At 42.6% G+C, this 18,179-nt stretch overlaps 1 protein-coding gene across 3 annotated transcripts in view; it reads left to right on the top strand.

The window, feature by feature from the left end:
* NBAS (NBAS subunit of NRZ tethering complex) overlaps positions 1 to 18,179 on the top strand; it is a 415,971-nt gene that overhangs the window by 295,218 nt on the left and 102,574 nt on the right. For all 3 annotated transcript variants that reach the window (XM_072143606.1, XM_072143607.1, XM_072143605.1), the window contains 4 exons: positions 4,751 to 5,001; positions 7,583 to 7,917; positions 12,845 to 13,060; positions 14,297 to 14,499. In XM_072143606.1, coding sequence (XP_071999707.1) covers positions 4,751 to 5,001; positions 7,583 to 7,917; positions 12,845 to 13,060; positions 14,297 to 14,499 — 1,005 coding nt within the window. The remainder of the gene's footprint in view (positions 1 to 4,750; positions 5,002 to 7,582; positions 7,918 to 12,844; positions 13,061 to 14,296; positions 14,500 to 18,179) is intronic.

The raw sequence follows: 18,179 nt of genomic DNA, 5'->3' as shown, positions 1-18,179 counted from the left end.
TAGCTGTCCAAAATGGACAGTTAAATCACTGCAGAGACACCCAGAACATTGAGAGGAAGCAAGTGTGTGCCTTGTTGTGACATCACAGCTGAATATCTCTATACCAACAGTGGTGAGCGGTGACTAGAGGTAACTTTTCTACCACCTGGGTCCCATAATCAAAAAAATATATAAACATAGAGAGATATAGAGAAGTGACCCTCCACCAAAGATTTAGATTGTCTAGACTAAATTTTGCACTAACATTTTGATTTGTTAATTTTCCTCAGTAACTGGCTGTGAACGCCAAACCATCCCTGGAGACACAGGCCACTTTGATGGCCACTGCTTGCTTCCCTACTTTGTTGAAAATAAGGACATCCCCAAAAGCGGACCCCATGGATGTCTCCATATAACCAAGGATTTATTGGCAATGGTTGTTCTAGAATCTAGTGGGACTTAAATTCTAGATAAATCATGCCCTAGATAACAGAACACCTCCCTATATACACGGATCAGTCTATAGGATTCAGTATTTACACATAACATTTTTTTCATTTTATTTTCCCGATTCTTTATTTCCTGGAGTATTGCCCATTCCTTATTGTTGAGTATTGAAAATCACGTTCAATACAACAGTGAATCAGGAAACCCAATTATTCTCATAATAAGCTTTGCCCACGCTTGGATCAATGAAAACGGAGGATTTCTCCTATAGGTGTAGGATGAGGGCGATTTCAGAGATAAACCGAATGTCAATATATCTCTTGGCGTCCTGGAGCTTCATGCTGTAATAAAGGAGATGTACAATATTTAATAAAGTTTATGATTGATCACTCGGTAAACGTGCGCTGTGTCTGGGTCTAAACATCGTAGAAAATCGCAGGTAAAATAATGTAGACAAAAATGTTAAAAAAGGAATAATGAGAATTGTTAGCTCACTTATAGACAGAACTGTGATGTAATACAACAGGATCTGGGTGTACAACTGACAGAGCAAAGGTCATCCTCTGGTGATGTCATAGTTAGGCCAGAAACAAGAATAATATTTGAGGAACCTAAAGAGCAATATTTAGTGGAATGGCAGTGCATTCAGTTATCTGTGGTGGATTGGTGGTGTCATACATAAGCTAGTTTTCTCTGTTGGGGACTGGTGATGCCCTAGGCCAGAGTTATCCGTGGTGGACTGATGTCATAGATAGACCAGAGTTTTCTGCAGTTGGTTGATGATGTCATGGATAGACCAGAGTTATTTGTGGCTGACTGCTGATGTCATAGATGGGCCACAGTTTTCTGCGGCGGACTGGCGATGTCATAGATAGGGCACATCGTTCTCTGTTGAACTGATGATATCATAGGTAGGTCAGAGTTATCTGTGGTGGACTAGTGATGTTATAGATGGAATAACCCCTTCCCACCCCTCATCGCCCATTCCATAGTCCCTTATTCTCTAAATGCTTTGGCAATGCTATTTTTAATTTGGTTTTCCCAATAAAGTTTGATATGGCCATAGTTAACTCTGGCCTTTTCTATAACATTGCACAGATATCTGTGGTGGACTGGCAATGTCATAGTCAGGCCGGAGTAATCTGTGGTGAGGCAAAACTGTGACTCCAACTCCGACGACTCAATTTCCTGAAGTTCAACTCCAGCACCAACTTCAGCTCCACTGAAATGGTCACTGAATCCGACTGCACAACTCTGAATCCACAGTCCTGTTTTTCTACTCGCTCTAGCAGTGCTTGAGATAAATGTGGACATTCCTTCCCAGGATCTTTTTCCTCTATAGCTGAGGAGCTTATCTCCTGAGCATGTACATAAAGTGCAGGAACATTGTCCACTCTGGGGTCTCCAGTATTATTGTCTGCTATAGGGTCTCCAATATTATTGTCTGCTATAGGGTCTCCAGGATTATTGTCTGCTATATGGTCTCCAGTGTTTGTTTTTTTAGGGGTCTCCAGTATGATTAGTTTCATTCTCTGGGGTCTCCAGTATTATTGTCTGCTATCGGGTCTCCAGTATTTTTATTTTCTCTATGGGTCTCCAGTATCATAAGGGTCTCCAGTATTATTATCTGCACTATTATTGTCTGTTTTGAATGTAGTACAGGCGGTCCCCTACTTAAGGACACCCGACTTACATGCGACCCCCTAGTTACAGACGGACCTCTCTGCCCCTGTGACCTCTGGTGACCTCTCTGGATGTTACTTTACTCCCAGACTTCAATAATCAGCTGTAAGGTGTCTGTAATGAAGCTTTATTGATAATCCTTGGTTCCATTACAGCAAAAAAATCCAATTGTCACTGGGGCAAAAAAAAAAAAATTGCCTGGAACTACAATTATAAAATATACAGTTTTGACTTGCATATAAATTCAGCTTAAGAACACACCTATGGAACCTGTCCTACCCGGGGACCGCCTGTATTTGGTTTCTGGGGTGGTACTTATTGCTGACATTTATCATTTTTGTGGTGGCATTTTGTCCTGTACTCTGGTTGTTGATGCATCTAGGATACTGGTTACTGATGTGGCCCCTTAAAATTGAACTTGGATCAATAAATGTTGCTCATCCCCGGCCTAAATCCTTAGATCTGGAATAGAACAGATATGTAAAGGAAATTTAGACCTTTTATAATTTATTATACGTTTGTGGAGTCCTTCCATTTTATCACAACTCCACCAACATGTCTCCGAATCCACAGCCCTGGTCGCCATAGTGTTTTAAGTAACTATGTAAAGTGCTTGTTCTGCTTAGTCTTGAGTGTTTTACTTGAAAGGACATTGTATATATACGGCACGAGTGTCTCACTTTGCAGATAATTGAATACCTCCTATCATCCGCATGGCTACTATAAGCTGCTCTCTCATAGCACTGGCCAGTCCATTAGACATAACAAGTACTTTATCCTTTGGGTTTGAAATGATGAGACATCAAAGAGATGTAGCAGAGCTAAGTGTGTCATTCGGCACAGCTCATCCTTTTATATACGAGTACAACTAAACCATTTCTACTACCTTGCACATTCCCCTCACTCACAGATGTATCATGGCGCATTACATGAGAGGAGCTGCTGTTATACGAGCTGTGAGCGCTGATCTGAAGATGACTATTGTGACAAGTTCTTTATCATTCCTGGTAAATGCTGCACAAATATAGTCACCGGAGGCTTCATATCCCATACATGTGCATGGCAGCTACTAATATTATCAGAACTGCCTCTCCGTATCTATCGCTAATGTATCTATCGGCCAGAACGGCCGTCTGAACGAGGCCTAATGAGTATGATCTGGGCCGCATCTGCCATAAGACGGGGTGAGATCGCCATTAGTACGTACTTTAGGCTCCAACGCGCCCCTGCCGTCTCATCGTCATCTTCTTTTCTCCGGCACCGGCAGCAGCGATGATCACCCCACCCGGTGTCCTATATCAGCGCCTTGAAGGTGTTTGACAAGTCCGTTCTACTGGCGATCTTAGATCATATTTATCTAACTCCTATCTATCTCTCATGTCTATTGCTCTCTTTCTCAAATTTATTTATATCTATAATATTTATTTAATTAAATTTAAAGAGACTTTATTCTCAGATCACATACAGGTTAGCATTGCCAAAGCATTTCAGGAATATTGGATTGTGGGGAACGGGGGGCAGGGTGTGGTGTGATAAGGAACGTGATGAAGGGGGGCATGGGCTTCAGGGGATTATGGCAGACATCTCTCTCATATATGTCTATCTAGATATGGGAACAAAACCTACATTGGGAGCGAAAAACAGAACTGGACGGCACATCACACATCACACAATGATCTATTGTCGTTTGGCTACATTTTTAAAACAAACTTAAGGTTCTTGGTTACATTTTGATTAAATCCCTGTTACTTTTTTACGCCGCACCATGTGAACTGGACTTAAAAGCTCACCATGTGTGAACATGTGTTGAATACTCACTGTTCCATGTGGTCTCAGACACCGGCTGAGAGGAAGTAGGCGGCCACTATATGCAGTGGCCGCCTACTATTGCCAAATTAAAAAAACTTGGTTCCAATAGGGCGGAGTGCTGGTACCAGGCAAAAAACAAAATCAATGAGGGGATAGAATAGAACTAAACCAACATTGGGAGAGAAGAAAAGAACTGGACGGCACATCCACACATCATACAGTGATCTATTGCCTCTTGGCTACATTTTCATAACAAACTCAAGGTTCTTAGTTACGTTTTGATCAAATTTCGTAGGCCGAGTAACCTCTGCACTGGGGCCTTGTTCTAGCATAGGGTCCAACTACCCCGAGGTCACTGTGAAGTGGTTACTGGCCTTCTACAATTTGATCACAATATAACCAAGAACATTGAGTTCCTTTTGTTAACGTAGCCTAGGGCAATAGGTCATTGTATGATGTGTGGATGTGCGGCCCAGATCTTTTTCTCTCGCAATGTTGGTTTATCTTGGTATGGGTGCTGCCGATCTTTATATTTTTGTACTACGTGGATTTTTTATTTTTTTTTTGTCCACTATTTGGACTCTACCTATCTATCTATCTGATATCTATCTATATGAATAATAAGTGAGGGCTGTATCCATTTAGTAGAGTCCTCCTATGGCACCCCAGCTGATGCAGGCAATTTCTATTTCAGGAGATTTTATTGTATATTTAATCTTGTTCTAAAACTTTTTTGTAATCAATGAATGTGTTTTTTTTTTAAATTTGCTCCTCTTTCTCACCACATAACTATTACCGCTATTCTGATGTCTTGTATATTTCTTGTATACAGGTTGTCCACTACAGAAATAGAGGAGCGAGCAAAATCACTCGGCCTGTTCGAGACATTAAAATCAAACCCTGAAGCTTTCTATGAGCACATGGCCAAATACGTCTACCCCACCATAGAGGGCCGGGACCACCAGAGACTGCTGTATTATTTCACCCTCCTGGAGAACTGTGGCTGCTCACAGTATATCCCACACCTCATCAAGCCCGACTCTCACATCAAACTGCTGAAGAAGCTGAAGGCCGTGGCATCAGGTACGTGGCACTAGTGGTCCTGCATACATTACATAAATATCCATGGCTGCTCTTAGCATGTAGTGTATTCCTTACTATGTGTTCATTAGAGGCCTTTTATTCAAACGTAATTATATGGCTTCAGACGTGTGCAGGTAACAGGCTATACATATGGATGATGTCCTGTACATCACACTACTTATCATAGGACCAAATATATATTTTTTATTTAATTAAGTCCCTTCTAAGTGGGTGGTTTTATGGGCCAGGTAAGGGACTTAAAGGGACATTGTTATCAACTTTTACCCCACAAAACTACTAGTCCCCTCATGTAGGGTATGAAATGTCTTTCTAGAATTCCCTCTTTCTTGTGAAATCTCATTCGTTTACCTATAAAAAAAAAAAAAAAAAGTCATGTTATAATGAGCACAAATAGTAAGCAGGGTCACATTTTGCCTGAGATGAATTTAGAGTTGATAGACGGAGCATCACTTCACTTCTTTTTAGAGATAGAAATTCCATCTTTCAAGCCATATCAGACAGTTAAAGACTGAAAATACGAGTCACAGATATTTATTTGTCTGTCTGTATCTGTAGCGCATATAACCACCTCCCCTCCCCTGGAGCAACACTATAAAGAAAAATTGGCAAACGTTTCATCCTCTAGATGTGCAAAGCTGGAAGATTGCAGCCACAGGTGGTCCTACAAGGTTTTTTGCTCAGGCAGCTGAATACATATACAAGTGCAACACCCCTGCCAATGTATAGGCAAGGGGGTAGTTTCGAATAGGGCCATCTATCTGTCTCTCCCCAGCAGGTGAGTCTGCGCAACTCGCCTAAGGGATAGTGCAGTAAGTCTGAGGTAATTAGCAGCTGTAGAGCCTGCCTGGAAAGGCAATGGTTAATTGGGTGTAAGTTTCAACCAATTGTGTTTCACCATGTACGCTGGAGTACGATTGGAGAGTTAGCCACCACCTGACCAGGATAATAATACCCCTGGACAGGGAGGGGCCTAAGGTCTTACCACAGAGGTCTTTGAGCACATGCTCTTTCCAGCAAGTTCTCTTGGAACCCAGCTCTCCCTAGAGAGCACACCCTCTCAGCATACAGAGTGAAGAGGGAGAGACAGTGTCAGTCCACCATCAGAGATGACACTTAGCTAATCCCACAAGTGTCCGGAGACTAACAGATGCAGCTTCCACAACTGGACACAGCTCCATCCCAGCCTGCATCTACTACCAGGTTGGTGAACCATTCCTGAGGACTACTCTCCATGACCACTCCAGTACCAGTTCTGCTGTGAGATCGTTTTAGGCCCATTGCCTGCTGATGTTCAATAAAGAACCGTGAGTTATTTTGCACAACGTTGCCTCCGTCTGATCCCTGGATACGGCTGTCACCACCACGGGCTCCCCATCCATTTCCCAGGGACATATCCTACAGAAACTCAGCGGTTGCCCCAGCAAAAACCAGTACATCAGCCTCTCCCTCCATCTTTCTTGCACTCACCACCTGCTGGAGACCTGCCCGGCTGTGGGACAGCCCTCCGGTCCCCATACCAAGCACCGTGACATCAGCGCGCACCCTAGGCCGCATCCGCCAGCCACTCCCGTATTCTGGGCCTCGGCTGCCCCGGTGGGGGATGTTGCAGAAGCCACACAGTTTTTCTTGTAACACATATTTTTAATTTGCTAAAATTTGTAAAAGCGCACATCACTTCCTTTACACTTCACAAAAAGTGAAAGTTTGTAGTTGCAATATTTAAAAATGGGGTATGAATACTTTTACACCCCACTATATTTAGGAGTGTATATTTACATTGGGTGTAACAGATCTCTCCAGTAATTGTTTTCCCTTCTCCTGATACTTTGTTTCTATTTACCTGAGTGGTAAGTGATAATGAAGTGTTGCGTCTTCAGAAACACCTTGTAGTCTTCATGTCAGCAGAAGGCAGGTACATCTGGCGTCTTACCTGCTACTGTAACACATGCGGCATCTCCCAGCGGTAACACCTAGTGCCGAAATCGCATTCCTGTCACTGTAGACTAGTCATGAGAATAGAACTTGACTGTGAAAGCAGCTTATTTCTTCTACTGTCGCACATTTAGATATTGCAGAGATGAATTTGTCCTAAATGTTGAGCCTGTTTGGTATCTCAGTCAAGTTGTTCCAAATCAAAGGGACTGTCCAGGACTTATATTGCCACTTTCTTCCATATCTGCCCATATGTATGTGTGTGGTATTGTAGAGTCAGGAAGTACGAGCTCTACTTACGGAGACTTTGCCAATTAAGGCTGCCTTGCAGGCGTGTGGAGACTTACAGCCATTGATGCTCCACTAGGGGGAGTTCTAGAAAATATGCAAATATGTTTTGCAGGGTAAAATCCCTTTTAAAGCAGTAAACAGCCATGCTTTTATCATTTTAACCAGTCCCTAGTCTTCTCCAGTCTTACACAGTTGAGTAAATCCAAGGTAGCAGAGTTGGCTTGTTGCAGAGACAAGTTTCTGTATTTCTAGAACACTGTTTGGATGACAGATTCGGATCTTCATGCATGCTAACATGTATCAGATAATCTTTTGTTATTTTTTTTGCTTTTCTCAGGTTTGGATTATAAGAGAATGACAGATGCTAGTCTGCACCCCCTGGAGTCGCTGGCACCCGTGCTCACTAGTCAGAATGTGCTTGCTATATCCAAGCTGGCCACACGAATCCCGGATTTGGATGGGAACATGCTCTCCTCCAGCTCTGTGCACGCCGCCTGGCTGAAGAAACTTTTCTGGAACGGAGACCCGCAGCTTCTCAAGGAAGCCCCGCAGACGTCGGCCGACTGGGCCCATGCCTATGACATCTGCAGGAAGTACTATGACAGGCTGACGCCGGGCGATCTGATGGCATTTATCGATGAAATCACCTTCACATCACATGCTGTGGGCAAGGTAATATCCACTGGTGCACTGGTTACAACCTGTGTCATTCACTAGTGTGAACATGGCCTTATGTCATCATGCACCTTCCGCAGCATTCTTACAGGCTGCCCACCTTCATAGACATTCACATTCAAGGTATCCATGTGTCCTGTAAGAAGGGAGGAACATAAGTCACTGCCAGATTTGTTTACTATCTATTTTGAGATCATAAAATTGGGCGTGTAAAACTTCAATATGCTCAATCCTACATTCCCTCAACATCATCTATTAGAAGACAGTCAGTCCTATACACATTTGAGCTGTCCCTACCAAGATCACAGGGTTCTGCCACCATTGCTCTTATATGTATGGGGCTACTTCCTGCTCCGATTGTGGCACACAGGAAAAACCCACTCACAGGCAGCACCAACGGCCAATCACAGGCAGCAATTTCATAACAGCCAGTTACAGGGCAGTTCCTGCCTCTTTCTGTGCAGAGTCCTAAATTGTGGGAACGGTGAGTTCATTTTCTCCAGATTTATAGGGTGCACGTTGTATCCTACTAAGTCACAGTTATTGATTAGCCACATACTTATTAATAAGAGGTAAGTACTGAAATGTTATATTACATGGTTGAAAATACGGGGACTATAATAGGCCTACAGAGGTGTAAAGCTGATTTATTTGGGTGGCGAATGTGTGACGATAGCTGAATGTTACATATGGATGAATCAAAAAGCATGAATTGTGATGGAACATATCCGTTATTTATAGGACATTGAGGCTGAGTGAGATCAGCTTTATTTACCATGTATGAATCACATTTGCAGAACATGGATTTTAGGTGCACGATCTTCAGATCTTCAGTTGTGGGATTTTCAGTCTTGATGGAAAAATTTATAACAACAAGGCTTTTGTTGACAGAGACAGAGATTCTAGAACATAAAAGCTTTTAAGGAAGCATGAATTGTTATACCATATATTATAATACCCAAGCTACCTGATATTCTGTATGCTGTCAGGATTGCTCTCAGGTCTGTGGTCTGGGATTTAGGCTGTGCAAGAGATGTTTAGACTCGGTATGCATGGGGGGGGGGGGGCTGTGGTCTGTGGCGTTCTTGCAATCTGGGTTAGGTCTGCACAAGAGCAGTTGCAGGGGTGGCGGTCTTAGCCACAGGCTGCCCAGAGGAGCAGCAGTCTGGTCCACGGTCCGCCTGGGGGGAGGCGGTCTGCCAACCACGGTCTGCCAAGGTGAGGTGGTCTGGGCCACGGTCTGCTCTGGGGGAGATTGTCTTGGCTATGGTCTGTGGGAGGAGGCAGTCTGGGCCCTGGTCTACGCACAGGGTGGTTTAGACCACAGTCTGCGCAGGGTTGAAGGTCTGGGCCATGGTATGCCCAGAGAGAGGCGGTTTGTAGCACGATCTGTCCAGGAGCCGGCGGTCTGAGGTGTGATCTATCAGGGAGTTATAGTCTGTGCTCCAGACTTCTATCTGTCTTTTACTGTATGTATAGAGAATGCCAAATGTTGAGTGTACCACTAGAACTGTTTAAAGGGCATCTACCACCAGGATGAAGGACTGTATGCAAATGAGCCTGAGGGGCTCAAGGCTCCATAGGTGTTAATAGAGCCTGGAGCCCCTCAGGCTCATTTGGATGCAGTCTTTCAGCCTGGTGGTAGATGTTCTTTAAATGGGTGTTCCCACAAAGACCATGCTCACTCACTGCTGCACACGGAGACACAGAATCTGAGTTCCTGAGGTAACAGCAACATTGGGACAACTACAAGCTAGACAGTACTTTATCTGTAGCAGTGCTGACTGTGTCATTATGTGCAATAGGTATCTAATGGATGTCGTCATCTCTGATTTGTCTCATCTCTCTCTATGTATCAGATACTAGTACAATGGTCAGAAGCTGAATGAAAGTGTATATAAACCGCATAGTCAGCTCACAGAACTAGATGGATCATGAAGTGCCTGCTTAGAGAAGCCCCGCCCACACTCTGGAATATTACACTGACCGTCACTTCAGTGATAGGAACTAAAACAGCAATAAAACTGAGTAAAATTATTAAGTTAAGGGTTAAATATGATCTTTATTGTGCTAATATGACTAGGGGATTGCAATTTGATAACTTTCTTTAATGGAAAAACCCCTTTAAGTTATTAATCTTTTAAAAGACGGAAGGTGGCAGTGAGTGCTGAGTAATTCCATAAAATGCATGTTAGTGACATAAATTATTATTATATTTGTGCACAGAGACCTGCATTTCACTCTCAGCCTCAGTCGCCTTCTGAGAATTAAAGTGTTAAGTTTAAAAAAAAATTAAAGTGTATGATATTTTGGTTTTTAATTTTCCTATATGTTATTTGTATCGAACCATCTGCCTCTATGGCTGGAAACCTATAGAGGAGCGCGTTGGCTTCTCCATCAGACATGTGGGCCACGCGCCCCGCAGCCTGATAACACTGGCACCATTTACGTGCAGAGCTGTGAAATGGGCTGGAAGAGCGGCTCCGAGATCTCACGCTGCCCTACTTATACGCTGGCACACGCCAGACTTGAAAGAGAATAGAACTGATACTTAAAGGCATAGTTTGGTTTCCTACTATCCGCCTCTATACCGTGTATGCAGCCGCCTCACCCACAAGGCTGTGGTCCACATCTGGACCCCCACCGACCAAACACTCAGCGACTCTTCCAACAATAGCACAACCTATTAGTAGCATTTACACTATGATTGTAGTCATCGGATGTGCTTATAGGTATCTGCACTCACTCATAGCTCAGGATAATTGGACCCTCTCACATTCGCTTGCTCTTGCATCCATGACCCCGTTCTTAATATGCAGGTCTCGGAGACCTTCATGCTTTATCTTATGGGTTGAGATGGTGGAGATCAGGATGATGGGGGTCACAGCAAGAGTAGAACAAAGCGCATTGTTCCATCCTGTGACTCCCCAGCTATCGCAGAACTACAATGCCCAACATACACCAATCGGGTCAGGCTTTGGACTTCACTTTGGTAGCAGCTGAAGAGCCTCAGGTTGGGAAATATTGGCACAGGCAGATGATTTCTTCCCTGGTATTCTGTGATTCCTGATATTCCCTGGATCTCATCACGGCATCGGCTGCCGGCGCCGGCCAATAATTTTGTTTAGATCAAATAACGCTTGTTCTGCGGTAATGAACAAAGGCGCGATGCTGAGCCTAGTGTTTTGAAGCCCGGCTTCTCTTTGAGGCTTTCTGTTCTCCATCTCGAGTGTAAAAGTTGTACAATCTATGATCTGAATATGTCAAAACAAGCGCGGGGAGGGGATGACAGGTTGGGGGCTTTTCACACGTCAGTTCTCTGCTCATAATATTGGATTAATTCTCCTTTTCATGACGGTTGTTTCATGTCACCGGTTGACAAGTGTCATCACAAGTGTTATAGGCTCCCGGGGAGGAACATTACAGCATCTGCTCCTTACATGCAGTTGTATTATATTTCATTCAAAAATGGTCTGCACCTTTAAGAAACTTGATTCTTTCAGTTTATTTTTCTGATCATTGTTCACGGAGTCAACACTAGTTCTTAAATGACCCCCCCCCCCCCAAAAAAAGAAAAAAAAAGTTGGTTTTATATTTACAGAATTTTTATTAACTGACTGCCATACACAACATCCATATTCTCTCTTTTATTCAGATTTTTCTTCATATTCATACGCAGGTTTGGGTTTTTAGCGTATTCAGATTTGTAAAGCATAACTCTTACAAAACTAATAAGGCCCTAATAGGGTCACCCATACTTGGTAAAGTCTTGTTGGGAGATGCCGGTCACATCATGTGTGCCATCCTCTGTCCTGCTAGCTTCATGTCGATGGTTGGCCATGCAGACACCCTCTGTGATCTCTATCCCCCATATCGGTGGAGGGGCTTTGAGATGTCTGTGACACACCCCAACAACAATTGATATGGGTGTGGTTATCACGGAGGGGGAGTGCACATAGTAATGTCTTCGTGGCTTCATTCATCCACAGCAAGCCAATACATTGACGTCACAGGAAGTCCTGTGTGTGTGGTTCCTGGAGGCTACCAACAGACCTTACCAAGGTATATATTATATGAGTGACACTGTTAGGGTCTTATGCTTAATCGGGTGGAGTTTTCTTGTAGTGGCCAATGCGCGTAACTTTCTTTCACCAGTGATGTAACATCATTTTAAGAAAACAAATCTGCCTGAAATTTTTATTAATACAAAGTTTTTTATAGATTTCTTACATCTTTAACTTTTACTGGTGTTATTTCATGTCATCAGAAACATACATGGGTTACATTTTGCAAATGTAAAGGGTATCAAAGGACCTTTGTTGACATCACCCTGGTCACATGACATAAGCTGCTGAATAGTAAGGAGGCATAGGGAACAGTAAATGGGAGGGGCTGGCCAAGTAGGACACTCCCCCTCTGATTCCAGGTAATATAAGGTAAAATCGATTTATGGGGATGTGAAGGCTTAAAATTTTTAGCTAAAAGAATGGAGTCAGTTTATAGGGCTCTATAGGGACCCGTCACTAGCTGTATAAGTACAAATGTGATGACAGGTTCCCTTTAAAGCTTCAAGAGGATTCTAGACTGTTTCTTTGGAAAATAGAACAGTTGAGATTTTGGATTTTTTGAGTTTTGAGGGTTTTTTTTTCCAAAATTGGAGTTTAAAAGTCATTTTCCCCCTAAAATGGTATCTTAAAAGATTTGTGCCCACTTTTGGTTTAGTACTTGGAGATGATTTGTTTTGGATGAGTACATATAACGCTTCCAAAACAACTGCGAATGGAAACATATCAAAATGGTGGTGGTGCAGCTTATTGTGGTTTTGACGTAACTTTGTGGAACAAGGGACATCAAATGTACATTATTGATGGTAATTGTAGTATAAGAGACCCTAATAACTTACACTATAATTTGTATACTTTAGTTGACAGTGGATGTCAGAAAGGAGATGACAAAGAAGACCATTACAACCGTCAAACAGTTTCTGGAGAAGCAGAAGAAGAAATCATCTGGAGAATCCATGGAGGCCTCTCCTTCCGTGGTCACATATGACGTGGTGCTGAGCCACCTGCAGCAGTCTCTAGCTCACCTGGAAACTCTTGGCCATAACTTCATTGACCACTTGAGAAGTTTGGAGAAGGTGAGACACTAACTAAAACAACAATGGCTATGTAGTCTTATCCCTGTTCTGCAAAACAAATATATTTGCTCTTTTATCACAAGTATTTAGATTAGCTGAATCTTTAGGGCTTGGGCATTAATTTGGAAATAAGTAAAAAAAAAAAAAGGGGCACCAGGTACGGTAACTGTTTTTACCTAATATAGTATGAAATTTTGTCTTCTGGGTGAAGGTAAGTTTAAGGTGACATTCACTTCTCATTTGGATACACTCAGTGTATAAATTAGGAAAGCTCCCGGTATACTGTATATACGATGAGCATATCCATAGACCTATACTGGCATCCTTTTCCCTCTGGATGCACATGATATTGTGTATACTGTGGGAAGCACAGGATGAAAAGAGGCAGCAAACTAATCCTTTCCTTCCTGCTCTATCCTACTGAGCAACTTATACGCTCAGCGGAGGCCGTTGTAGGTTATGTGGGACAGATGCAAAGAATTGCATCCTCCTGGCCTCTGCTGAGCGTCTATATAAGGACAGTGACATCACTATAGGAAACACTCTGAACATTGTCAGCTGTCACACGCTGGTTGCTGCCTGTGCTCACATGAGAACATACCCCACTGTATGTGCATACTGTATTACAATACTTTATTGTAAGGATACATTGGAAATTCCTTACCAACGGATAGCTAAAACGTGGTGAGAATGTAGCCTAAAAGGGTTATCTAGGGAACATGAAAACTCAGCCATTGATTCACCAACTTATTTCCCCAGTTCCTGGTTGTGTCAGTGTTAAAATAATTCCCTTGCTTCAAGGGACCTGGAGGCAGTACCTTTACACAGCTTTAGAGTGACGCTCTGACTCTAGGTTATTGTGTCCTGTAATGAGGGCTGGATTCATGCTGCTGTACTGAAGACATCCTGCCCCCTTAGTCACAGCAAGGTATCACCAATGGGGCTGGCTATCTTCTCGCAAGGCCGTGTAAAGTCACTGCTTTTTTTGTTCCTCTGGTACCAGGTGAATTATTTTAGCACTGAAGCAACCAGGAACGGAAACGCACGCTACTTCATAACATCAGTCAGCCATGATTACTCTACTGAGTTTTGATATTCCTTAGACAACCCCTTTATTTCTTAGCTCAATATTGATGTTGTTGCCGTGTGGCCTTTTATCCCCTGACACACAACACCAAATTGCCTTTCATGCTCGTAATCATCATGCAAAATCCTTAAATTGCATTAATTTTTTAGGACCATGTACAGAAGTATTCACACCTATATGATCTATCAAGATCGGAGAAGGAGAAGATAAAGAACCTGGCGGTCACCTTGTGTCTGGATGGACAGTCACTAAACACTGTACACAAGTTGTTGGAAGTCGTGGTTGGCGATGTAGACATCAGTCCTAAGGATGTTGTACGGAGCTCTACCGAGACGATCATCTCTAACCTCAGGTAATAACCTCAATGATTCTGATCAATCTGGTAAATTGTTTTTAAGGCTGATAAAAAAAAATGTTTTTATTTTCATTTCTAAAAAAGTATTGTCCCCCATAACTGGTCCCCCATAGCGAGAGACTTTCTAAACATTTGTAGAATCAGAAAAACCCCTTTAACCCTGATATTGATGTCATATTTAGGTTTCTCTTCTCTCCTATAACCCTTAAAACTAAAAAAAAAAAAAAAAAAAAAAGCATGTTGGAATAGAATAGTATCAAAAATTTCTCAACTTATTAAATCCGGAGCAAAACTTTGACGATTTGTGATCAAAGTTGAGTCAAGAAGGTACAACAATGTTTTGTGCTTTCATTTTTCTAAGTATCTTATACTTGGCCTGTGGTTTTTTTTGGTTAAGGACAAATCATAAAAATTTGCTATGTTTTATTGTATTCTAATTTGCTGCAGGGGCTACTGGGTGCGTCGTCATAGCCTTTGCTAGCTTTAAGGGCTATAGCTATTACCTGCCTGCAGAGGCGCATGCACTGAGCATCCCTAAAGCCGCCGGCTTCACAATCATTGCAGAGCTATGTGTTATAGCAATAGTCCCCCAATACAGTAGAGGCTATGGTAACGCCCCCAGTAGCCCCTGCAGCAAATTAGCATATAAACAAAAAAAGATAGCTTTTGGGGATAAAGGAGGCCATACCGAGCAATATAAAGCACACTTACTGGTTCATACTTCCCTAGGGAATCTGCCACTGGATCTACTTTGGTAGACGGTAGATTTCCTTTATACAACTGGCAATGTGTAATACTTCAGTTCCCCTTCGGGGGCAGTGTGGTGGGAGTTTAACCTTCTTTCCACATTCCTAATGTGATTTCTCTGGTAACCAGGGAACCTCACGTTGTCGGAAACCTATTGTCCAATGTGGACAACTCCTTAAAGGTTATTTGTCGAGGAATTTAAAAAAAATACATTTCTTTTTAATATTTTATCATTTTAAACGAACCTTGGCCTTTTATAGACTTTTTTTCTGGTGTTGTCAGTAATGTCAACAAAGTTTGAGTGTTTTGGCTACTGCTTGCTTTGTGCTGGCTTTTAGCACAGCCGGTTTGTATTGAGGGCTTTCCAGGACACCGGAGTCTATTACAATCCATGGATCTCCACAATATGAAGAGACTCAACTAATTAGCCCCTTCAGCGCCAGAGGGGAAATGATTAATCACCTTTAGGCCTCTCCAGCACGGGAAAGGTTTAGGAGATAGATAATTGTTGTCGATGGAAAATAAAGAATCATCTGGGCGCACAGCACATAAATACCCCGGCCGCCCATGCAGAAAATGTGAAGCTCAAACATCGCCCAAAAATATAGCTTTAGGAGCTGAAGTACAGAGAGTATCATCACAGCACTGCCACTCCAGATAGATGAGGATGAGCTCTAATCACCATAGTGTCCCCAAAGGGCACCAAAACCGGGGAGCTCGGAGGCTGCACAGTATTGTAACTGCATTGATTATTAACCTATTCCTAGCCAGACGCATGTTGGGATCATTCGCAATGTGCATGTAGTGGTCAGGGAGGAAGAGATTTATCTAGACTTGCTCAAACTTCCAGATCATTGTGGGATGAAATAAAAAAAATAAATAAATAAAATATGCTCAGCACCTCCTGCTCTATAACATGCTGCCTGCAGATAGGACACTATGTACAATCTGCTCAGCACCTCCTGCTCTATAACATGCTGCCTGCAGATAGGACACTATGTACAATCTGCTCAGCTCCTCCTGCCCTATAACATGCTGCCTGCAGATAGGACACTATGTACAATCTACTCAGCTCCTCCTGCTCTATAACATGCTGCCTGCAGATAGGACACTATGTACAATCTACTCAGCTCCTCCTGCTCTATAACATGCTGCCTGCAGATAGGACACTATGTACAATCTGCTCAGCTCCTCCTACTCTATAATATGCTGCCTGCAGATAGGACACTATTTACTATCTGCTCAGCTCCTCCTGCTCTATAACATGCTGCCTGCAGATAGGAGCCGATATACAATGTGCTCAGCTCCTTCTGCTCTATAACATGCTGCCTGCAGATAGGACACTATGTACAATCTGCTCAGCTACCCCTGCTCTATAACATGCTGCCTGCAAGAAGGACACTATGTACAATCTGCTCAGCTCCTTCTACTCTACAATATTCTGCTTGCAGATAGGACACTATATGTATCTTCTGCTCAGCTCCTACTGCTTTGTAAGATGCTGCTTGCAGATAGGACTTTATGTACAATCTGCTCAGCTTCTCCTGCTCTATAACATACTGCATGCACATAGGAAACTACATGTATATTCTGCTCAGCTCCTTCTGCTCTAAAACATGCTGCCTGCAGATAGGACACTATGTACAATCATCTTCAGGGGTGGATTAAAACTGCTATGGGCCCTGGGCTGTATGAATATTTTAGCTTCTACAAGTCTGGAATTCCCTTCTTACATATGGGACTAGAGTGAGCTTCTTCTGGAATGGAGGATCCATCCCTTTTTGGAGGATCATCAAAGGTCCTGAAATGACTCGTGTCCATGTATATTGAGAGCAAGAACAGATGTTTTAGGATTTCATGTGTGAAAGTGCTTCTCAGCATAAAATTTGGTGGGTGGTTTGGGTGACAATGAGCCTACTATGGTGAGGATAAGCTCTAGGGAGAGTGTTTATTGTTTTTTTTTGTTTTTTTTATCTGTGATTTTACAAAGAATTATTGTGATATTATTTTTCTCTATACTATACAATCTATGTATGACTTGTTTACATGAAAAATTTTTAAAATAAAGTTGACTTATTAAAAAAATAAATATAAATAACACACCTCACTCCAATGTATGGCTCCCACCATAGACACTGTACACTTTACGAGCAAGCGCTGCGTTCCCGCCCCGTACACACGCATGATATGTGTGATCCAGATTTCCTGTTCATTATGCATTGGAAGCTGTTACATTGTAGCTAAATTATTCATCACTCTTTCACATGGAAATTAGCCCTCCAAACATTCTCTGTTTTGTAACATTCCCCGGGTTGATTTCAGCTGCAGAAATATATATAGTATGAAGAAATTTTTCACTTCAGAATATTGATGACAGCCATTAACGCAAACACTTCAGTACGTGTCAGTCACCGCCGTCGAAGCTTTGCCGGCGCGGATTGTCTGGCCTTGCCGAGAGCAAACACATTTCTATACGTTCTCTCTATAGATGCATCGATATGGAGTCAGAGGGCTAGAATAACACACAGAGAATCGGCTATAGAGAGGAGCCATTGTTGCATGGTATGGACGCCGCTTCACAACCACCAGCACATTATTATTCCCTATTATCCGTGTTAAACATCGATAAATGGAAATCCCTGAGACTTTAAATAAAGCAGAGGCATAACATGATGATACCCGCTAACATTACATTACTAACAATACATTACTTACATTAAAAAACATAACAAATTATAAGCATTGAAAATATAGAAGGCAGCGGCCCACATAGCAAGGAGCTATGAAGATGGGGTCACCTCGGGCTTGAAGTCTTCTCTTTACGGGCCCCATACTGCCCTCACTGCCTAAAGTGTATATGACTGGGTTACAGACCAGGGTCAGCCATTACGAGATGCCATTCTGTGTCTGCTAATGTGGATCCAGAACTT

The sequence above is a fragment of the Engystomops pustulosus genome, chromosome 3, assembly GCF_040894005.1.
Source record: "Engystomops pustulosus chromosome 3, aEngPut4.maternal, whole genome shotgun sequence".
Classification (NCBI taxonomy): domain Eukaryota; kingdom Metazoa; phylum Chordata; class Amphibia; order Anura; family Leptodactylidae; genus Engystomops; species Engystomops pustulosus.
Note: the sequence above shows the minus strand (reverse complement) of the source record. Positions and strands in the feature narration are given on the sequence as shown.